The sequence below is a fragment of the Heliangelus exortis genome, chromosome 3, assembly GCF_036169615.1.
Source record: "Heliangelus exortis chromosome 3, bHelExo1.hap1, whole genome shotgun sequence".
In the NCBI taxonomy this organism is placed as follows: Eukaryota; Metazoa; Chordata; class Aves; order Apodiformes; family Trochilidae; genus Heliangelus; species Heliangelus exortis.
In genome coordinates, this window is record NC_092424.1 from 86,039,663 (window position 1) to 86,064,568 (window position 24,906).

The 24,906-nt window shown below is 35.0% G+C and overlaps 1 protein-coding gene across 9 annotated transcripts in view; it reads right to left on the reverse strand.

Moving 5' to 3' along the window:
* FAM135A (family with sequence similarity 135 member A) overlaps nucleotides 1–24,906 on the reverse strand; it is an 85,106-nt gene that overhangs the window by 28,409 nt on the left and 31,791 nt on the right. For 7 of the 9 annotated variants that reach the window (XM_071741596.1, XM_071741599.1, XM_071741592.1 and 4 more), the window contains 11 exons: nucleotides 18,632–18,711; nucleotides 15,091–15,230; nucleotides 14,904–14,974; nucleotides 14,351–14,524; nucleotides 12,074–12,200; nucleotides 11,552–11,705; nucleotides 8,839–8,916; nucleotides 6,683–6,732; nucleotides 5,371–5,526; nucleotides 559–632; nucleotides 106–260 (listed from right to left, as the gene is read on the reverse strand). In XM_071741596.1, the coding sequence (XP_071597697.1) occupies nucleotides 106–260; nucleotides 559–632; nucleotides 5,371–5,526; nucleotides 6,683–6,732; nucleotides 8,839–8,916; nucleotides 11,552–11,705; nucleotides 12,074–12,200; nucleotides 14,351–14,524; nucleotides 14,904–14,974; nucleotides 15,091–15,230; nucleotides 18,632–18,689 (1,237 nt within the window). In that variant the 5' untranslated portion in view covers nucleotides 18,690–18,711. Of the gene's footprint in view, nucleotides 1–105; nucleotides 261–534; nucleotides 633–5,370; nucleotides 5,527–6,682; nucleotides 6,733–8,838; nucleotides 8,917–11,551; nucleotides 11,706–12,073; nucleotides 12,201–14,350; nucleotides 14,525–14,903; nucleotides 14,975–15,090; nucleotides 15,231–18,631; nucleotides 18,712–24,906 lie in introns of those variants that run through there. The other 2 variants (XM_071741595.1, XM_071741601.1) reach the window with 2 other exon arrangements.

A 24,906-nucleotide genomic window follows, 5' to 3' on the forward strand; every position in this document is an offset into this window, starting at 1 on the left:
TAAATGTACTGTGAAGCCAGTAAGAAGTTTAAAGAAAAATACTTAGGTATGTATATTCTTTGTTAATTTCTTCAAAAAAGAAACCTGCACATGACCTGTGTTTACCTTCAGTAATTGAATCTAAATATCGATCTTCAAAGATTATGGGCAAGGAGTTCATATCTCCATCTAGTTCACTGCATTCAATAGGGAGGGGTGGAAGAGAACTGCAGAAGGAAGTGTTTTTGATAGCTGCACACATCTGTAGATGACTTTGAGCACTGAAAAAGAAGGAAGTAGTCGCACGTGAAAAAAAAATATTTATTTTTACATTAACAGAAATTAGCAGTATTCTAATTTACTTTAGCGGAAGCTTTTCTACTGATTATTGAATAGCTTTAATAGTTATTTAGTAACTTATATAACTTTCATTAAAAAGCTTCAAATATATATTTAGAATATAATTTTCTCTTGAACTTGTTATCTAAGTATTTTTGCAAGACAGTGTTTCTACATAACATTAGCAGTAGAATAACAGTACTACATGCTACATACTGTGCACTCCAAAAGGCTACTCACTGCAGTTCTTGATAGGCAAGGGCAGCTTGCCTGGGATGTTCAAGACAAAAGAACGCTTCTGCAAATCTGCGCACCTGCAAGAACCAAATAAAGTCAGAGCTTACTTTATATTATATATTATTTTTTAAAGTCTAGGAACATTGCTACACAGCAGTGTTAATACTTTGTATTATGTATACAGTAAATTTAAAAAGCAAAAAAAAATTGTTTCAATGTGCTTAAGAAAAAGAAACAACTCCAAGCCACAAACAGCAAAGCCTCAATTTCCAATCTCCACTAGAAACCTAAAGTCCTGTCCCAATTTCCCAGAATTAAATTTACTATATTTATGAAATTAATCTCAGAAATATCATCCATAAACGGTGAAGGAAAATGCTTTGAAGTAAAAAGAAAACACTAAGTTTGATACTTCTTTGTAAATGCAACTTTCATTCTCAGCAATAACCAGATAACCAAATAACCAAAACACCCACAAACAATGCAATTACTTCCCTTCAGAAATTATGTTAGGAGTTTACATGTACACACACAGGATTAGAAAGTATGTATTCCTCTCTATTTTCCCCAATCTTTCTCCCAGAAGGGGAGAAGATTCTTATACAACAGACTTTGAGACAATTTCACAGGTTAAAAACTAGATTCTAGAGCACCTGATAATGAAGACTGGTCTGGCTGTAATTCTAAAATAAGCAATGATTTGAAGATTCTATCAGGTAATAGGAAATAAAATAGTAACAGCAATATTGACCAATTAGTGCATGTCTGTGGTTCAAGGCAAGAAAAGGATTGTTTTCCAAGAGGCAAGCATGGTGCTTTTGACTTTGGGTAAAAGCAATCACTTTATCATATAGCATAAGGGAAGTTATATGCAGACCAGAACTGTAGAATTCTGCCATTTCTTTGAACAGAAAAAGAAGGATTTTCTTTTTTTGTTTGTTTGCAATAAATCCCATTTGTAATTAAGTAACTCCAGTGCTTTTGAAGAAAATCTGATTACCATCTCCAGACATCTCTTAGAGTAACAGTAACAGCGTAAAACTAATTGAAAGAAAGCACCAAAAGCCCATAAAAATCAATATTAAGGCAAGAAAAAAACCCAAACCAACAACAGTTTATTATGCTTACTCAGTGCTTAACAAACAGAAGGACTGAGGCATTTGCTAGGATGCTGTTAAACATACTCTGCAGAACAGGAACAACTTCCAGATGGTGCTAGTGACTCAAGGCGCTACCGACTTGGGCAGACTCCACAATGACTCTGCAGGAGGAAACTGGATCCGCTACTCCTAATCCCTACGGATTTCCCAAAATTATGGTTTTTATGGTCCTCCCAATGTACACAGAAGAGGAGGAAAAATAAGGCAGAAAAATTACTGTGGAATCGCTACTGAGTCATCGCACACTCGTTAGTAGCAGTCTGAGATCTTAGCTCTCATTTATATAATATAGATATACATATATATATATACACACACACACATATGTTATATATCTTTCAGATATATATCCTTAGATATTAGGACTAGTCAAACTGAACAAAATAATGTTGGAAGAGCATGTTCAGACCTACCAGAAGATGTCGCTATGGAACAAAATGGTGAACTAGGTTAGTGAGCAAACTTTTCTTAATTATCAAGTAACGTATTCCTATCAGTTTTTTCAATAAAATGTAGTTGTCAACTTTATCAGTGTAATAATGTAGTTGATGAACATGTGAAGTGTTCCTGCTTTCTTTACATAGTGCTTAATAGCCAAAATATTTGAAAACACGTGGGTATGTAAATGCTTAAGTAAACTAAGTAAAAGAACAATTTTAAATACCTAAACTATATTATTTCATTAGAAGTTTATTTTCTAACAATAATAATCAGAAATACAAGCAACTGTGCACCGAGGGTTAAAGTAATTTGACCAAACAGAGATGACAGGCATTTCTAGATGGTATTTTAACACAAATATCTAAACCAGTCAAATGTGTGACTCCCTAAAGAGAAATTTCACACAGAAAACTTTCCTGTGGAGTGTACAGTCTATAAATATTGCAAGATGAAAAGGTAAAATTAAAAGATAATTAGCATCAAGTAGACTATCAATTTCCAAAATAAAATGCTGATTTAGAAGAACAGAATTTTTTATACTACAAAAATTTAATTTCAGAAAGGATAGTTATTATCTCCAGAGGAGAATTAGCAGGTCATCTTCCAAATCTCTACTAAATTCACTAACTAGAAAGTCTGCATTATTTCACATGTGACAATAATGCCTCTAGTGAAACATGATCATTTCAGGTTTCCCCAGAGAAGTTTATATGAACCCTCAGAGTATAAATTATCAAGGGAGTATTAATAAAAATTACAAATTATTATAGTAAGCACTAAAAAGCAGGATCCAAAATCAACAACCAAACTTGCTCTTAAAAACATCAGGGCTCAAATTTATTATCTCTTTAATTTAAAGGTTTACTGAATTTACAGATTACTGGCTCCTGGTCTACTGCAATGTGGGAAGCCCAGTAGAGCTATGTTGTTTTACATATACTATAATTATATATATATTTGTAATTTTAAAGTATAAAAGTATAAAATGTAAGTATAGTAAAGTCTATGTAAAATATTTGCGTGAGCTCCTCACATTCTGGAGTTAAGAAAACAAGTGTCACATTTGCAGATTAGTGTAAAATCAAGTGAAAACACATTGCTGGTTCACTGTAAGTTGGCTCAGGTAGAACTTTCTTCTTGATGCCATGTTATTGGAATTTTAGAGTCAGCCTGCTTGCTCTTCACTACCAGGTGCTAAAGAAAAGGTAAGTTTAAGATTACCCACATCTTGTATCTCTTTGAGTCTTTGATGTTTGAGTAGATAACATAGTATCCAGTAACGACAGAACTCAAGAAGACTTAGCAATTAGCCACTTCTTTCAAAGATAAAATAAGCTCAACTTTTTCAATTCTAGGAGTAACCTCTGTGCTCAGCTTAAAAAACTTGTAAGCTTCAGAGAAAAGTAAAGCTTTAGCTTTTACTCCTGCACTAGTAAGCAACACTGAGCATTATGTAAAATTCTTTGTAACACCACTATTCCAAAAGCGTACATTTATATATCAAGAAAAGGGTGTATCTAAAGTCTTTATTAAAAAATAATTAGGTTACTGTTATTTTTAAAGGTAAAGATTTTATGTCATGTGTATGAAACAAGTTTATTTATGCATACTGACACAGAACAAAAGAAATGAACTTTATAGGAACTGGGAAAAATACAAGTGCAAAGTCAATTTTTTTTTTTTTTTTAAAAAAAGGAGTAATTGAACTTTTACTGAAAACTGGAAAGTACCACAGAAATACTTAGACTATGCAGAATATATAAATTCCCATAACTATAATTCACTTTGATTTACATTGCCTAGAATAACCACAGTTTAGCGTTGGGATCAGATAAAAATTAAAGAATGATATTTAAGAAGCTAAGTACATCTCATTAGCAGTATGTATTTTTTAAACATTGCATCAGTACAAATAAAAAATTTAATACCTTTTTGTTTGATTAAATGTGTATTTCGTAGAAACAGTAACATACCAGCAGCTGAACACAATTGCAGATTAAGTAAGACAATGTTCTTGTTTTATACCTTCCACCAGTTAACCTGAAGCATTCCACAATTTACACAAAAAGCCCAGAAAGGTAAGATTCTTAGAGCCTGTAAAATGATCACACTTTCCTATGGCTAGCACATGTAACAAATAAGCCTTGTGTTGCTTCCTAAAAGTTACATTTATTCTCCAGAAAAGGCTATTCCATCATTTGCACTATGATTCCCTCATTAAACAATGTGCTTTACCAAGTCTGTAAGGCCACAGTCTGCATCCTTCATAATCAGTTTCCCCTCCAGAAACAGAACAGAAAGGGTTTTTGTTCAAGAAACAGAAATGCTGGGGAGACACATGAAGTACCTGAGAACCAAAGCCTTAAAGCAGCCATTGTTTGGGATTGTGACTATGACAAAGCACTGATAACATATGTTGTCCTTAACAGACTGTCTAACCAGCTCTCTGCAAAAGGTTTTACAAGAGGCATCTCCAAATAATCTCTTATAATGACCTATTCTAAAACATGTGTGAGAGATAATGCATAGATTGCAATGTCAGACATTAGAGGTGACAGGCCACCTGAAGATCAAGCTGTGTGTTTGATGAGTAGGGGTCACTTTTTAAAAGCATCACTTTTCATTTGTTTTTGTTTTAATGAACTCAGGTACTCACTATGTATATTTTTACATGTACACATATTCATGTGAGATGATTTCCAAAATCATCCATTCCACCTCTTTTAAAAATCTCATTTAAGAGCCTTTTCAAAGCTTATGAATATTATAAATTTGTTATTCAAAAGGAAAGTACATTTTGTTTTATGATGTAAACAGGCAGACTGCTAGTGCAGTAGAGAAACAAATTGCAGGGTGGGCACTAGGCATGCCTCCTGCAGAAAAATACACTATTACCCAGAAATACATCTTATTCCACAGACTTCAATTTGCATTCTGAACAGCACTTCTTATGCAGAAAATCAGTGAATAAGTTGGTTCCTAATTATAAATAATGTATTTCATGTATTGCATATCAAGAATAAGTTCTAATAACATGTTATGGAAGCTAACAAATGAAGAAACAATAGCTGTCTTTATGATTCCAACGAATTTTCCCAAGCAACACTACAAATAATGGAAACTGGAGTCTCATTTTGATTTACATTTCCACAACAATCTGTCCCAGTAAGAGTATGAATGTACTAGGGTTCCTAACACCAGAGTTGATACTTACCCTTAATGTGTGATGTTCTTGTGCTAGCAACGCTGTGACCTCCTCTTGTAAGGTAATGACCTCCAGAAATTGCCCCCAGAGAGCCATTAGAAGTGAACAAAGTTGAGCAAGATTCATATTTATCAGTTCTGCCAGTTCATCAGGATTTTCCATTTTCTGAAGTTAAGAAAAAATATTTACAAAATTAAAAAATGAGACTGAAAGTACAGACAAAAAATTAAGAAAGTAGTTTATATTAGTATCATATTTGAAAAAGCAACTTGTAATTAGAACTTAGAACAATTAGAACAACAATTGTAGAGCCTGACTATAAGGATCAAATTAATCTATGTTATTAATTGAAACTGACCTATGTTTCAACAATAACATTGTTTTATGATGCTCTGAAGAGGGGGAAGAAATTCTTATGAGAACCACTTAAAAGACTAGAGAGGAGAAAAGGGAAAAACATAAACATACTTTAGCAAGCTAAGGGAGATGCTAACAAAATTCATAGAAGCTATATAAAAGTAAAAAAAAAAATAATTTATAAATTAAGTAAGATTATTAGTTTCCCATGGAGACCTAACTGCTCTCTATTTCCCTTTATACAGCTCTGTTTCCATTTATACAAATGACATCTTTTTAAAGCCACTATTACATTTCCTTGCAGTTATACTCCTACTGCAGTAATGGAAGGTAAGTTTACTATACTGCAAAAGCTGGGCATGTGGCCCAACTTAGCAGCAAAGCATAGACAATCTTTCAAGAAGTTCTAAATCCTGTGCTTTAAACTTTGCTGTCACAACTAAATTATAAACTAGCCGGGGCTAGTTCTGACTACGGAGGGAGACAAATCTAAGTAATCTGAATTACTCAGTATTTCCTTGAGAATGCACAGTAATCATGAGGAGACAGACACAGCACAAGTCTTTCCAGATAAGAGCACGACTTGGAGTATCTGCTTTGGTACAACTGACTACCACTACTTAGATCTTCCATAACATTATTAACTGATACCACCAAAACCAAAAAACTCAAACTATAAATGCAGAAATTTCAAAATGTGAACCACCTTTCTAGAATCTCCAGTTTCATGATATACAAAAGTTACCACTGCTAATACCAGCATGCTGAGCCACCAGATCGATAACTATGATTTGCAGTCAGCTGAGCAAATTTTTTTTGAATGAAGAAGAGCAGAAACAAGTGTTGGCCAAAAATAGACAGGGTGATATCACTGAAACAGAGAGCTTATTCTCAGGTACCACACAAAATGAGTATACTCTATTGTTACAGGTATTTCACTTAATTAATACATGAAAAAAAGTACCTTTACTTCTTCACACAATTCTGTAAGACGAACTTCTACATCTATGTTTTCTGGAAAAAGGAGAGGACATATCCATAAAAAACATCTTTTCCCAGCTGCAGAGTAAAACCAATTATCTCACAAAAAAGTTACAAAACATTAAATGGAAAGAGCCCATCAAATAAAGCTTGAAGACATTATTAAGTGCCACGATCAACTTTAAATCAAGTAACTTACAAAATCCCACTGAAATACTTTCTTAGTAATTTCTGAAACCGTGGGCAGAACATGATTAATAAAAAAAAGTTTGCAGTTAAGTATAATGATCACGAATCACGTTATCTTGTGATTTTCCATTCAATATTGTACTTGAAAATACTGTAAATTAGATGATACAGTTTGCAGATTACCCATTGAGGGCTGTCATTAGCAATGTCATCATTCACAACCAAGGTAATACAATTCCTTTTTTAACTTAGATTTTCTAGAGACACCTTATTTCAACACTATTTTTCCACAGTACATTATTTACCTTATTTGCAGTCTGCATGAATACAAATACAAAAATTAGACATCTGATGAATTGTATGTTAGTTAAATAAATCTTTTCATTGATCTTTATCTCAATAGCTCATTATTAAGAGCTTCCATGGCATGGCTGCTTAGACTGGATCTGTACCTTAAATTACTTATAAAGAAAACAGACTTATTCCTTCAAGTAAGATATTTTTCCTTGTTTATCTTTCCTGTTCTGCTCAAGGAAATCATATCAATTAAATAATAACTTAGTACTATGTCTTGATTTCCTTCCACATTTGAGGTAAAAGTACCACGGAAATAATTTGTAAACCCAAGACTTATCTGTAACAAATATTTACATGTAAATTCATTTTTGAAACACAGTAATAAGGAAATAACCTACAACAACAAAACATGCCTTGAAACCCACACTAATAAATTTAGGATATACGTAATTAAACAAGGTTTACAGATTGACAATGATGTATTTACTCAACTTGCTTTCAAATGATACCACCTAGATTTGGTAAGTTTATGTTGATATTCAACTAACTGTATCCGTTATACTTATGTTTAAATTTAATGCCAAAGAAATTAGCTTGAACAACTCAAAAATTCTGAGAAAATATGCGAAGTGCAAACATTCATGAGGTTCTTAGAAACAGGTGAGAAAATGTTTTTGAAAGAAACTACATACACCTATATTAGGTAAATAATACTTGGTAATTATTCTGAAAATATATAAAAACAATTTAAGATATGATTCTACTTTGGGGACACAATATTGATCATTTATCTTGTCTGTCACACTGCAATTAAGAATAGGCTTTGAACAACATCTAAGCCTCTGAAGTCTAAAATTATTATGGAAAATCCCAAGCTACGATGTTATAAATCATATACAAACAAAACCACAGTAGACAATACAAGATAAAAGGAAATTAAATATGAACATTCTACAGTAGTAATCTCACAGATTTTTTTTGCTGGCCCTGATATAAAGTTTTCTTTTTTTTTTTTTTTAAAAAACAAGATTATTAAAATGATGACCTACCATTTTATTCTTTTCCCATCACTAACTTCCTTGTACTTTCACAGCATTCTTGTCTTTTGTCCAGCATTAGGACAAGACTGACACTCTCCAAAGGGAGAATTGGCCATTTAGACATGGACAAATGCACCCTAAGCTTTGAGAATGTCTAGTGTGCACTTTAGAAGAACTAAGCCTTGAGATACCAAAAACTATCTGAAAGATTTCTCATGAAGTAAAGGTATTGCTCTTTAATTGTCTAAAAAACTGAGACTGTGAAGAATCACATGAAAGCATCATTCTTTCACATGAAAGCATCATTCTTAGCCATTATGTTTAAATGGTGATGACTAAACTCTTCAGTCACTCTTTATTAAAACAGAACAACACTGAACAAAAGCCAGTAATTATTTCTCATTTTATTATCTATATTCAGCCTAGAAATAAGTTGCTCGATTCTGCAGATTTATCAGAGTTCACAACAGACGATCACTATGGCTGAATGGTGAAGTAGTGTCCCTGTTTTCAAACAGAATATAATATTTTCTATTATTAATAAGAATAATAAGAAAATTTTATATTATAAATAAAAATCTGAGGGGTTGTATCACCTGCTTTGAAAACATACCTAGGTAGGCGTCTCTCTGGGTGCGTGGATATTTTCTTCTGAGAAGGCGTTCATAAAGGACCTGCATGCTGGCCTTGGCTAGTTACAGGGATTGCACACACATGACTAGTTACTACACTCCTTTTGTCATCTGTGATTTATTATTTGCCTTAAAGTTAGTAAAAAAAACCTTACTGATAGCCTATCAATTAGTGCAGTTAAATCAGTACATGAAAGCATATAATTTTAGTGTAGTTTCTAGATTAAATATCACTTGTGATGTACTTTAAGTTAGCATTTTTTATTTCCTGAAGCCAGTTACACTTAAATACTGAATTACAGCTATTGAGTCCAACAGCTGTCTGCACATGCTTCTGCAAAATGTCTGTCTTGTGTTAAAATTATATGACAAAGCAACAGCAAAGCAAATAGAAGAAGCAAAATTAAAGATATAATAATTTGAGACAAAAGAATGACAGCGCTGGGATTTAAATAGGACTTGAGAGTTCTGTCTGCAGAGCCCATTTAAACTTCACTATAAAACAGTTCATTTACTTAAAAAATAAAAATAAATACAAACAACAGCTGTGTATTTTGTGAAGCCTAGAGAGCATTGATTACTTTATAGACATCACAGAAATACAGGTTTTTCTGTATACTGTTTATGGATTTTAGAAAAATTAGCATTAGTGGCAAGCATTAGTTCTTTTTCATGAGCAAAAGGTAATAACAGCATAATTAATATTCACATTATTAGTCGTTATTGTTATATCAATTGTCCCAATAAATGTATATACAAAATTACTGAAATAAATGAAAGAAAGATTAACAAATAAGAAAACAAAAGTAATTCTAGCAGAGATTTAAAAAGTAAAAAAAATCCCACAGGAAACAAGCTGTCAGGATATTATGCACATGAATGTTTAATGTAAGTAGTAATTTTCTCTTCATGTATTTATTTTGAGCATTTCTGTTCAAGCTTGCATTCCTAAAGGTAAACTATGTTACCCTTAGAAATGACAAAAGGTCTGACTCAGGCTCTACTGAAGCTTATGAAAACGTTCAGTGAGGTCCAAAAGATACAACCCAATTATGCAACTCAACGTCTGGCTTTCTTCTATAAAATGCATATTTTGTAAGAATGTTTTGGGGGAGCTGAAGGTCCTATCTGAAATATTTAAGTACTCAGATTTAGTCTAAGACTATCCTTGCAACAACAAGTTGTGCTAACAGATTCTACTTGTGAAAATACACATTTTGTCTGTAGAAGGAAGAATAAGTGTTGAGTTATTCCTTTAACAGGGTATTCCTCTCCTTACCAAGATTAAGATAACTGACAGAGAAAATGCAGTAGTAGCATTTTTGCTTCTATAAAGAAAAAGTTTCTGTTTCTGGTATTTTTCTATGCACAGATTAGTAACACACTCCTTTCTTCAAGAATAAAATAAAAAAAAAAAAAATAATAAAAAAGCTTTGTATCTTATAATAGAACAGAACTGTTTGGGTTGGAAGGGCCCTTTAAAGGTCATCTAGTCCTATCCCCTTGCAGTAATCAGGAATATCTTCAACTAGATCAGGTTGCTCAGAGCCCCATTGAATGTTTCCAGAGATGGCATCTACTGCCTCTCTGGGCAACCTGTCCCATGTTTCACCATCCTCATTGGAAAAAATTTCTTCCTTATATGTAGTCTACAATATATAAGTGAAACATTTATGTTTGAATCACTAATAATTGCATTTTAAGAATAGTTTCTATATCTCTAATTCCAACTTAGTGTTTCATAATTGACACTGGTAAAATTAAATAATACAAAAATCAATAAATGCTGTCTACAATCAATATAAATTGCAAAAGATTAATTTTTAGATTTAAATAAAACTTTACATGCCTAAAAAGGTATATGCTTGATAATTCTAAATCATACTTTATAATACCAATGTATTTTCCTTTTTACTTTCACTGCTCTCCTAGTTCACAAGGAGAGGACAAACTAATATACGTGCATTCTACAGAAACCTAACATACATGTCCATACATTACATTTCATGTAATCGTTCTGCAGTTACTTTTATCATATGTAGTTACTAGAAGCCCTCATTGCCATAGGACTTAAATTTCTTTCTTTGAGACTGTCCTTTAGGGGTTTAATTTTAACCTTTTTTCAAGAAATAGCTTCCCTGAAAGCATATTTTAACTACTCAGTTTTATAGAAACAGTTCTTGTCTATTCAGATCTTTTCCTAATTTCATGTCAAACTATTTTCTAATTCTTAGGTAACTAAGTCTGTTTTTAAAATTACACTACAAACCGAGCTAGTAGGAATTTCTTCTTGTAGGTCTTTTTTTCAGATTATTATCCATTGCAATAGTCCTTACAAATGAAAGGTTAGAGAGTTCTCATTTATATGAATAGACAAAGTTTCCTTAAACAAGTGCAGCATGCTCCTTCAATTAAGAGTTTCTCTAATTTTTGCACCACTAAACACAGTGAAAATCAAGACCAACAAGAAAAAACATATTTGCATAAATTCTGTTATCTCCTCATTTTATTAGTACTATGACAGTACTTGTTTTCCTCTTGTTTCTTGAGTTATTAAATTCCAGCTCAGTTCAAGCAAAAAGATTTTAGATATACAAGGTGTATGAAATTGATATCAGTTTAGCCTAGAAGAAGGGTATTCTTTATAATAAACATTGACAAGAAAGTGATGCTATTTTATTCAATTCAACATACCCAATTCAATTCGGTGAGAAGAGGAGAGCTCCTTTGCTATCATAATAAAATAGCTATGTAACCCTTTGAAAGCAAGCAGCAAACTGGCACAAAGCGTATAGTGAAAATTATAGGCATGGCTGAGGAAAGACTCTGAAACAACAAAACTGCAACCCTAAGAAAAAAAAAAAAAAAAAAAGATGAGGTACATTAATTTTGTACAGTAAATGAAGTGTTATCAGAATAACAAAAAAGACAAATACACAAATTGCCTCCTCATGAACTGCATCCATATTTGTGTTATTTTCAATGGATTGCAGTATCTTAAAGACACAGTTAAACACTAAAGGCTGTTATCTTTCCATCTCCATCTTCATGAAGTATGTGACACAGCCTTTTGTAACAATTTTTCCAATTTCCCGTGTCAGGTAGCACACCACAGTAAGTCAAACAAAATTCACTCTTTATCAAGTAGCAGTTCTGCAGAGAAGATAACATTCACACCACCCAACATAATAAAATGTTATATTGATATATTCTTACATCTGCTGATAACTGTTTTGTGTAGTTATTGCCAAAGACCACACTTTCAAGAGAAGGAATCACAGAGTCCCTGTTTTGTGCTGGTGCATTCCTGTTCAACCACGTATTCTTCACCGGGCGAGGGAAACTGCAAAGAACACAAATGAACTGAGAATTTGAACATTCTACAAGTTTCACATCTATCCTCAAGACTTCCTTTTACTTGAAAAGTTGTAGAAACAAGGACTCTCAGTAATATGCCGAGAGCTCCTAGCATAGTGGGCTATCCTTTGAAAACCCTCATGATGGCCCAGGTGCCTGTTAGTCTCAGGGGAGCAGAGCTCCTCATCAGTTCTGTCGAAATGCATCTCCAGCTATTCAAAGAAATGTAAGAAATAATTACACTCAACTGTTCTGTTGCCATTTCTCATCATGAAAATCAGCAGCTTCTGTGCCATGAGACTGCAGAAGCTCTTCCTCATTATTTCACACCTCAACTAATTTAAACAATATTCCTGAAAGTTTAAGCCATACAGAGGAATTCTGAACTCTAACAGGTTCACTGTCTGCCAACTTTGCTGTGGGGACTTCACCTCCTAAAAGTGAAGTATTAGCAAGCAGCTGGAAAGCTATCACACTGTTTGTTGTTTTCCTAAGGGATGACTGACCACTGACTACTGAGGAGGGAAGCCCATCCTGAACCCCTGGGATAACAGAGCATTCAACAACAATAGCCATGTGAAGATACAGAGATTGAAAAAAATCAGTGAAAAATGAATGAACACAGAAAGTAGGGATTTTTAGATAATGGGTAGAAATAAGCAATGACAGGTTAATAAAAAGGGTACACTGAGCAGGACTCCAGGGATGTAACCAGTTATCTCCTCTCTTTCAAGTGAAGTTCATACTGGTTGGTTGTTCCCAAGCAAAGGAGAACCTGGATGCTACTCTGAAAATGAAAACACACAAAAAGTGACACCCCCCTAGGAAAGGAACGGATACCAACAATACAAGAATGACCCAAACAGAAGAGCAAACTGTCACCCAGCAAAGTCCAAAGGAAAGTCTGCAATGTTCAGATTTTTCGAGATGCTCCAGAATAGCAAGCAGGATATGGATATGGCAACTGTAAAGTACTGGTTAAGCATTACAATATGGGATAGTCCAGCTGTAAATTTGAAAGCTTCTTCCCCTCCTCACCCCAAAATGATTTAAAGGACAGTTTGGATCCTCAAAATAGTTTTATGGATACCAGTAACATTCTACTCTGAAGATCACTGAAGAAGCATGGAAGCTGCTGTTTCCTTTTAGTATCTCCTTACATAAGCTATATTGAGGTTTATATATATAACCAGACCTAAAACATATCACCAAAACAATACAGCCTGGAAGGTTGTATTTCAGAAAGGAAAAAAAGCCAGTTGAATGCTCCAAACCAGTATAGCCTACTGCACAGAACAGCCATCTAACATACACAGAGACTTAACTTTCCACGATGTGAAGACAGGGACAAACAGAAGGAATGCCTTAAGAAAAAGGTTTGGACATTTATGGTACAGACTAAACTTGAATATGAAGAACTTTAAGGGAAGTGCATGGAGTATTTGAAGACCATGAAGGAGGCAAAGGTAGATAAGCTAAAGAAAAAGCTGAGTAAAGAACACTTCATATGTGTGACTGGCTGTTTGGCCCTTTTTAACACTACTGAGACACACAAGTGAGGTAGTGAGATTGTAAAGAGTATACAACTCAATGAGTTAAAAAGCCTTCTGTAAAAATTGGGAAAAGCTTTTGTAAAGTGCAAAGTTAAACTCTCCAATTCCATTTACCTTAGAAAATGGTAAGTGCTTCATTTAGAGACATAATTGCTGTTACAGCAGGAATAGAAAACTGAAGATAGATAAAAGAAGATGCCCATATTTGTATTAATGGCACCTATTTCAGTCACTAATTAAGAGTGAGCAGCAGATCTTCCTGATCAAGAAATCTATAAATATTTATACATATATATATACATGTATAGATGCAGGTATTTATACATTCCACCTCTTCTCTGGTCTTGGGTATTCTCCCTCTTCTACACTATATACTCTTAATTTTAACAAGAAAAAACTTCAATTTTTTTCCAGGGAACTTTGAAAACAGAAAGCTTCTCATTCCTTTGGGCCCTGACTTCCAAAATCATTATGAAGAAAACAGTATTAGCCATAGATTTAGCTCAATCCTCAATACTCTATTTTTATACCAGTTCCACTTGACACTCAATAATTCATTTGCATTTCATTAACAAAAGATTACCTGATCAATGGCTGATGCAAAGCAACCAAAGAAGCATGGACTATAACCGATATGACAGAAAGGTGGAAGTAATCAAACATAACGTTGACATAATGATGAAGGCCCCGGTGTAAGTTAAAGTGCAACTTTAAAGTTCGGCTACTAATTGGCTGCAGTGTGCTCAGGTCATCTGGTCTAAAAAAAAAAAAAATTAAAATAAAATAACATAGAATTAGAACAATCATATTTAAAGCTTAAATTATTAATAACTGATCAAGATATCAAATTAGCACAGGACTATATTTTGGAATGCAATGAGGTTTCCTCTGGCAAAAAAATATGAAAAATAATCAAATGAGACAAAAAATCAGAATGAGACAAACTTGTTATGAAACCTTAACAGTGAGACAAACAAGTTATGAAATTTTAACAGACTTCAGTGTTGGATTTCTTTTTTTCCCTCATGTATGTTTAAAATGAATAGACTATATCCATACATAATGCAGATTTGATCAGTTAAAAAAAGTTAACAGTATACTGTTGCTTTAATAAAATTTGCTATATTTAAACTTACGAATAGTCTGTATCCGTGAAGTGTAGATCTAACGTTAGCAGAAAATTCATTTCATTAAGAGACTCCTCAATCTAAAAAGAAATTGTAGAAGCATGAAATCTTTTCAGGTCCCTTATTTATACCAATCCAACTTGCATAAAGTGAAGGCTTAACTATCTGAACATAGTAAAGTTGAATGGCAGATTACCTTCCTCTCATCTAAAAGCATTTTTATTTTGAAAATCATCACATCGTTCACAGAAACTTCCTCATTTTTGTACAGAATCTGAAATGTTTTACTGCAAACTATATTGTCGTGGATTGAAGCAGGAAAGGCAAGATCTGCACCTGAAACAAGAAACAAGTATGAATATAATTGGCCTAGAAGCTGGAAAGCCCAGAGCAACAAATATGTGGAATTATCATTCCTATCACTTTCATAAGCACCATTAACACTGCAAATGCTGGAATTTGAAAGAGCACATTTTGTTTCAAATAAACACTGTACAGATATTTTTTTATGTAATTGACTTTTAACGTAAGTTCTAGACTGAAGAATTTTTGCTTTGTTTCACATTGGACTAAGACCCGCTACTCATCAGGAGTTCTAACAAAAGTCCCAAAATTTGTCCCGTTATGTGTGAAACAACACATAAAAGAAGAAACATAATAATGTAAGTACCAACACTTTCTTATCACTCCTCTACAAGCAGGCTCAGTAATATAAACCTCTTCCAGAACAGAATGCCTTAGAGATTATGTAAGGGGGGGGGGGGTACAAAAAATTTTTAAAATTCTTCTAAATCTTCATTTAAAAAAATCACTTCCAAAAAATCCACACACAAAAAACCCCAAACCTGCAAAGTCTGCACTTTACAGATTTGGGGCCTCTCGTATAAAATCACCACATCTGGCAAACATCCCCCCTCTATAAATCTTCCTAACATCTTAGCCTAACTTCCTTTCTGAAACTAGAACCAAGTAAAAATACTGGGTTTTTCTGAAACACTTCCATTAACATCATCATTTTACATGACCTGGACAAAATGCCTACAAAGGCTGAATCATTAAAGAGTAATTCCACTATATGTAATGCCACTTTGAGCTTATATCCATCCATGCCATCTGTTAGAGGTGAAGGGCAGAGCAGGTATGGTTTCACATGATACGTAATCTGATATAACCACAGAGCATCAGCAAAAGGGATCTCCACTCCAGTCTGATACAAAAGAAGTAACAGAGTCATGCAGCTGAGGTCCCACTTCTTATGCAGCATCCAGCTCTGAGTTACAGCCCTCAGTTCTGCTGACTTCAGTGTAACATGAAATGGCACCCTGAGAAGTGGAAAATCATCAAAGAGGAAAAGCTGACAGTAGGAAAAGGCTGAGCAACATCTACAAAAGTCAAATCAACAAGGCAGAATTACTGTTTTTTAAGTCAACTATGCAATGACTGGCCAAGACTACTTCTATCCACACAAAAAGGCCAACTCAGCAATGGAGGGAAAAAAATACAGAGGGGAGTAATTTATTCTTGCATCATAAAAACCTGACATCTCATTTCAAATCTGTTGCTTTGGTTTGTTTGGTTTGGTTTCTTTTTCCTGAAAACTAGCCATGAGTTTCTGATAGGAGGAGGAGCAGCCTCAAGTCTGAAATCACTTCATAGAGGCTAAATTCTGAAAATTTTCTTTTAGCTTTCTAGTACATGACTACATCTCCCTTCAGATTACAAGAATGCCATAAGACCTTCATAAGGCTGGAGCTAAAACAAGTGGTTTCCCCTATTTCATTTGTAATGACACTCACACTGGGTCCTGAGCAACTCAGTGAACTACTAAAGGATGTAGGAAATAGAAATGGAAGAAAACTGGGTTTAAATTATTACAGGACCTCATGAAGGGCTGAGAAGGACTAGGCAAGGGGTGGAAGAAGATGCAAAGGAACAGAAAAAAGGGATAAACTTAGACTGCATATTTGGCCTGGGGAAATAAAAGGGAGATAGATCAAACTGTCTGTGAGAGAGGGGAAAAATAAAGTTAAAGTAAGGGAACTGTGGGTGATTTGTGCAGAGGGTAGGTAAAATGACTTGGACTGGAGTAGGAAAACCATATCATTGTAAAAGGGAATGAGATTTACAACACGTAAGTATGACAAAGACAGAATGAGAGATAAGACAGAAAAGTACAGGGAAGAAATACCTGACCAACACAGGACATAATTCTTAAGACTGAGAGTTGCAGGCTCCTGTCCAGCCTCCTCTATGATCAGCAAACAACAGACACTCTCAGATACTGGATCAGCCCTCTTAATGCTAGTCCACACATAGCCTAAGAGCAGTTATTTCTACAAATAACAGCAGCCTCAGTAGCTGGCATCAGCTATTCCACCACCCTAAACAGGAGAGCTGTTACTTAGAGCTCCAGTGTCCAGCCCTGCTAAATTAAGCAAGGAAGTGAAACAAATAGAAGGCAGAGGTTGCTGGCAAGACCAAGCACTATCATACCCACAAGGACAACAAACTGATGCCCTTTCATGAAACAACTTTCACCCTTCCCTCTGTTTTGCTTTGTTTGCCATTAACCTGATAAACCAAGCAGAGAATAATCTTAAAAGGACCCCAGTTCTGGGGTTTAGAGGGGTTTGGTTTTTTGTAAAGCAACTGCTTGCCAGCTGAATGAGTTCCTCAGCTGAGTACCATGAAATGGAAACCCCTTTTTTCTTCCAGCAATATTAAATATTTCATTAAGCGAAATTCAAAAAGCACTGTGTCCTAGAAGGTAAGTTTAGCTAAGCTAAATTGCCTAAATTACATTAAGCTTTGCCTTTGAACTGGAGTAACCTTAGTTCATAAGAACCATTTATCTATTCCTCAGAAATCCAAGAAATATTCATGAAGCATGACTAAAATACAGTAGCTAAACTGTTGCTCTGCTCAGAGTAAATTTTAAAATAGCCTCAAAAATTCAGGTTTCAGTAATCTTGTATCACACTTTCTCAGACTGTAGTAGGCTTTTCTTCCTTGCAACTCCAGGAACACCACCTGATATTTGAAAACTTAATTCATGTTGTGCTTTTCATATTTTACATTTATGCTGAAGTGTGAGCTTCATAGAATGAGAAGTGTACTAACAGGTTTCTTCAGATTCAGTTTGCCTGGAGAAGGAAAACAAAGTGAGTGCCAGATTAAAAATAAGAAAAAAAGATGAAAGAGTGGGCAATTCTGTTCATGAGGTCAAATAAATCTTCAACCTTGCTACCACACAGCAAGAGAGAAAGTTTTAATGTTTTCAAACAAGAAAGATTGGATCCTTTCAGTCTTGAGGAAAAAATAGGTTTAGTAATCTGAATAAGAGTCTGTATCTGAAGTCCTTCACTACTTTGAGAGTATCTCCTCATACTAGATGAGGATGATTAGATGAGATCCTTGGCCAGCTTAGTCTGAAACACGGAGAAGACTGAGCAGATCAATGGAAAAAACAGAAGACATTAATATAAAGGAATCACTAGCAAATGGAATTAACAGAGGAAAAACAGTGAAACAAATTATGTAATAAACTTTTCAGTCTCATTGCTAAGAACAAGCTAGTTTTTCAGCAGGTCATCATGAAACAATGTATCTTTTTATTGTGTTAATAATAAAGTTGAAAACACTTCTATATTAATAATAAGAACGTAAGACAAAAAGCATGTTCCCTTATTTAGCAAGGCAAAATAATGACCTTATTTACTACAAGTTTTTGCACTTACCAGTTGCATGTAACAAGCTAGCTTCTAATTTGTGTGGAATTCTTGGAGGAATTTTCATAGATGCACGAATCTGGTAAAAGCTAAAGCAGAAGACAGTGATTTGTAACATCTGCAGTACACTACATATAATTTCCACACAGACATTAATACAATCACAAAGGTAGGAATAGGAAGAGCAGGGCAAGGAAATCTGCAAAGCTTAAAACATCTTACTTCGACTGTTCTTCTTACATTTTTTTTTAAATTAATCATTAACCAGAGTGACAGCCAAACGTGAGTAAGAAAAGGGAGGCTCAACAAAGAGCTAACCTTTCCATGTCACACACTATTCAGGCAAATATTTGTGAAAATACCTGGTAAATTACATTGGAGAACTGTTACAAATGAATAAACAGATTGTCACCTACACTACAACGATCTCTGAAGGATCTACCATGTGGCACATCTACAGGACTGCTAGAGGCAATTCTGCCACTGAAGGAGCTATTTGTGCTATTTGTAAAACTGTATCACATCCCTCTCTCTCCCTCCCAGGATGCCCTGAAAACACCACGGCTTACCAGACACCCTCTACATTGCTTCTAGCCACCAGCTACAAAAAGTGCAAATAAAGAGTGACACCATGCCAAATACATTACTTGCAGTGTTAAAACACTATTTTAGTTAATAGTTAAAATTACTATTGCCTTTATGCCACCCAAGGCAGGAGCTGCAGGCTTAAAGCCGAAAATGAAAACAAAAAAAGAAAAAGAAAAAAACCCAACACAAGTGTCTGATTTCTGTCTCTGCCCTCATCTTTACTTTTTGATCCTGTTCAGCTCCATACTGTTTCCTACTTTGATTTTCATCTATGAAATCCCTAACCATCACCCATGCTGATTTTATGGAACTCTTTACATGACACAAGCACCCATAAATAGTTAGATGACACGTTCTCTCCATCTCATCCCATCTCAAACATTTTTTGTTTGTTTAAAGGAGTTAGCTTCACCTCTTCAGTGATCTTATATAATTTTCCTCACAGCCTCACAAACACTAACACCAAGGAAAGAGAAGAAGAAAGAACATTCCCAAGTAGCAGGAAGCTAAATCTGCCTTTTTAGAAAGAAGCATGGTCTTAAATGCCCTGAGGACTACCCAATCTACCCTTGTATTTCACTCACAGTGTACACCCACTCACAGTCCTATGGTTTGTCTTCATCATCCTCATCATCATCCTCACCACCCAAATCAGAACTGCTCTAATCTGCTGCGTTGTTCTGATTTTAGCTTCCAGCATCTTCAAGTCAAGTTGACCAGCCAGGACTTTGCTAGCAACTGATTGCAACTTGTACCAGTCTAACAGTCAACTAATTAAAAAAAAAAAGTATCTTTATTTAATCCTCCCACAAAATGAAAAAGCTTTAGTCTGTTCAAAACTATACATCAAAGAATGCTTTATAACAGAAGCTACTCAATGAACATGTGATACAGCTAGAATACAAGATGACAGCAAAATTACACCTAGCTTTTAAAAAGCAAATAAAACTTGACTGTTGCAAACTGATAATTACATATCTTGTTTTTAGAGGCCCACAGGCCAAACATGATTACACTTCTTAACTGGTTCATGGTTGTAAATAAACTCATTCTGTACTGGGTTAAAAAAAAAAGTAAATTAATGTAACATTAAGCTTTCACCGTCATCTTATCCAAGCATGCAAGGAACTGAGGAGATTAAGAGAGACCTCTCAGCATTAATCCAGAGGATGCAATCAAGTGCACTGAGGTACTCATTTTCTCTGGGCTAGATGTGACTTCCCTCATTCAAGCAATTACTCATTTCATTTGTCCTGGGAACACATGATGCATTACAATGTATGAGAGCCTCAGCAAAGAGGCACTTCCCACCAGCCTCACTTTCACACTGTCATTTTATGGATCCACAGTAAAGATTTATCAAGAGCCTGATCCCACAGCACTAAAAGCTGCATCTTCCCATGATCCAAATTGCTAACCTGTGATTGTAGAGCATATTGCTTGTTTCAGGTATTAAGAATGCAAAACTGTTGGTATGGTTTATATTAAATATTATGCCTCAGTAGTTCAGAGACATGCCAGGTATTTTACTTCATCTCACCCTAACCTTCCCCCAAACTAGGTCCCTTTTTTATAATTTAAAAGGTTCAAAATCTGAATCATTCTCAGTTCATTTTTAGAAACACATGACAATTCTAACAGAGCACAAATTTAACTAAAGCTTAACTACTTTACTAAATGAAATACAACAAAAGGACCAGAACAAGGTAAAATGAAAGGTAAAACAAAAACTGCACTCAACAGAAAAAAGGTGCAATCTAATATTCCTGTTAGTTAATGCAGTGAGACTCATTTGCCCTGAATATGCTATTAAGTGACTGTTTACAATCTGAGCCACAAAGAAAGCAATCAGTTGTGCTTAGAATGCAATTTGTAAAACAAAAAGGCTGTTAGGACATCCTTGCTTTTCCTATTATTATTTGCTAGCAATTAATCAAAAGCAGAATATTCTACCCTTTATCCCACAAACATATTACCTGTATTTGAATTTGAATAAATGGGAAGATGAAGGTGTATTGTTTGAGGCAGGTGGCTTTGATTTTCAGCATATTTTTACTTGAAGTGGTTTATAACAAAATGTTCATGGGTTAATCTGAATAATAAAATCCTGTAGGAGTTCGGCTCAGGGCAAATATGTAAACAATACTCCAAAATCTTGTGCCTAGATCTTTGAAACAATTATTTAACTGCACTGAGATACTTAAATTAAATAAAAAACCAAAACTCACCTCCTACACTGTATTTACCCAAATCACTGTCACTCATCTTTAAATGTCGTATATATTAAGGATCTATCTGCAAACGAAGAGCTATGATGCTGAAACAGAGCATCTTTTTTACAAAGGAATTACATTTGTAATAATAAAATACAGAAGAGCTTTCAAAAATTAATTTACACATTTCTCACTTGTTATCAAATTTTAAAAGAAATTAAAAAAAAAATAAAATGCATCAAGCTTTATCTCTTCAAGCCCTGCCTTCCTTATCTCCCTTCCATCTCTGAATCAACTGATTAATCGATTTGTGTTGCAATGCTTCTATAACTATTAAAAAAAACCAAGGAAACAAAAAAACAAAACCAAACCAAAGACAAACCAAACCAAATAAAAAAACCCAACAACACAAAACACCCACAAAAAAAAAAAAAAAATTAAGCAGCAAAACACAACCAAGTCACTCCTCTCAACTATTTCCCATCTGTCCCATAAACAACTTAGTTCTGATATATGGAGTAACTGATCCATAAACCTGATCTATTCTGTTCTATCTGCTTGGGCCTACAAATAACAGTACAGTATCAAGGACCTGTTACTCACCTATCACATTTGATTATCCCAAATATTTACAGAACATTTCAAGGATAAGATCCCAATACAGTCAAACTACCACTGCCTTATGTAGCAAGAGAGTGAAGGTATCCTGGGTAGTGAAAAATATTTTAAAAACCCAGAAAACAGATCCAAGCTTTGCAATTAGCATTAAGATTCCACAAAAGTGGATTTTTTGGTGAAGCTTTTTGAATATGAAAAATTCTGTTATAACCAGTCTCTTAATCTTTTGACTGCACAAAATGAGAAAAAACACCATTTTCAGATTATTAAAGGTTGCAATTTTTATTTGATAAAGAAATAATAAAAATATTTTACGAAGATGCTTTAAGCTACTTTCCCTGTTTTTAAGAAAAGAATCAATGGTATTCAGAAAGGTGGAAATAGCAGCATCCATCCCTGTAAGGACCTTTTGCTCCATTAGCTGAAGCATGGTACCCAGGTATTTCAGTTAACAGAGAATGAAAAAGAAGTTATCTCCAAAAACGGCAATTTGCAATGTGGTAAAAAAAATGTACTAAAAATGGATCAGAAGTAAGAAACTGATGTGCAGTAGTTGCTAAATCACCCTGATAAATTCTGCCGTGCTGTTTAGAACCACTGTGTGGTACTTCAACAGGATGCATTTGGATCATCTGATGATACAGCTACAGTTTGGCATTTTAAAAGCATAGACTACACCAGCAGCTAATGGAGTAGAATCAATATGAGCCACTACAGTAAAGGCAGTGCAGAAAACAGATGTGGGACAAAGAGCAGGCTGATAGCTGGATGAGAGTCTGACAGTACACAAATAAAAGATTTCAAGTGAATCTTTAGCACCATTTTTATCAAGACACAGATTAGGTTGCAACTGCTTGACTTTCAATGCTGCAGATGATTTGAATGACAGCCTCCCAAAGGGAGATGGAGCAAACTGAGGATATTTAAGCATTTGAACAGGCAAATAAAGGTAAGTTGTTCAATCTTCACCCATAGAGGCTTCCAAGACCTGAGGGGACAGAGCTAGAGGCAATATGGTTTGGATCGAGTGCTGACCCTGCATGAGAGTGAACTGTCTGACATGCTGCATGAGGCTATGACCCCAGAGGTCAGAGGAAACCTGTTTAACAGGGGTCAGCAATTTCCAACATCATGACCAAAAGGCAATGCATATGCTTGGGCTCTGGTACACAAAACAAGTTCAAGAGACATTTCAAATGTGCACATCCCAACTCCTGACTTTCAGAAGTCTAAGCTCAGGAAGATGTATCAGGCAAGACACTTCCCAACAGCTGATCTACTTCCTTCTCTGAAAGGTGGCACCTTCCATCTTCTATTAAATTTCCAATGTCACAGACTTGAAGAAAAAAATCTGCAAAATATCTGAAAATTTGCCAACCTTACCCTCTCTAACTGCTTCCAACATTTCCTCTCACTTATCTTGGCCACAGACATAAGGTTGAGGATGAACACCAGATCTCTTTGGTTGCACTGCTTATAAGTTTTGTCCTGAAACAGTTCCATATCCATTCCCCAAGACACAACCTTGAATTTGCTCCACAATATGTGAGTTAGCCTTAATATTTGAGATGTTTACTGAGACAGCATCCACAAGCAAAGCCACAGTCACCAATGATGAGCTTGTAAATATATCCAGGAGATCTCTGCTATCTCCAGTCTATGCAGTCTTTCTTCAGTAAATAAATGTGCATACTTGCTGATGTCCATTTACCTCCTATGCAATCATAAGAAAATCTAAGCCCATGCTACTAGAAGGTTCAAGTATATCTGGAACTTAGTATCCTTACTACAGACCTTTGTAAGAAAAGGTATCCTGAAAAAATTAGTTAGAATTACTGCTCTCCTGTAGGCAGAGGAAACCACTACTGTCCATCCTGTATGATGGAATAATCTTTTCTGTAAAAGTCATTAAAATAATTATTAAAATAATTAAAAATTATAAACATAAAACCATATTTTGTAATCTGAGCAAGGAGTGGGTTTAGCAATAACTGGAATACATCTTGCTACTAATAAAAAAGCAAACAGAGGAAGTAATTGTTATTTGAATTTTAATGCTTTTATGTAGAACCACATGCAGTAATGTGTGCAAATGCAGTCACAGGGGACAACCATTATTAAAAAAAAATGATCTCATGCATGAAAAAAAGTGTATGTGCCTTCACAGAGATTGCTGCATGAGAATTTACTTGAAAAACCACTTATTTTGGCAGCTAAAGTAGATTCCAAGGGAAATAGATGTCCTGAAAAAGCTTCATAATACAATTCATTGAGGTGAAACTTTTTTGCAGTCCTTCTCATCAGGCAGAGAAAAGGCATTTGTGTGCATGGCAGAGTCTGATGCTTCCTCTCCTGTGAATCCCAGTGTGCTCACTGCACACTTAGATGTGCTGAAGCACTCAATATCTTGCACTACAAAATTCACATGCATGCTGGGCTACCTGCAGGGCAGATAAATTTCTTCAAAGAAACAGCTGTGACTCTGCTCATGCAAAACCTCAGGAATTTTAGGATCTACTAAATGCAAAATCCTGTTGAAAAAAACTGTCAGCTGCCAATCACCAGTAAACCTTCTCTCCTTTTTCCAAGGTGACAGAGCAGTGGCTGAGGCAAGCATGCTTCATCTGGTGCACAGGGAAACTGAGCTGGGATGTAGCATCAGTCTGTAAATACAGAATGAGGCACTGAAATGAGGAACTGTAAGGAAAAGGAACAGAGGAGACAGTCTCCTATGGAACAGGCATCTCTGGAGGTAGTGATGACCGTGTAATGGCTGCCTCAGGGTGAGCATGGCAGAGCTGTGCCTTCTGCACCTCTTCCAACAGAAGCAAACTTGAACCAAAAGAAGCTTGTGCTGCAGTGAGA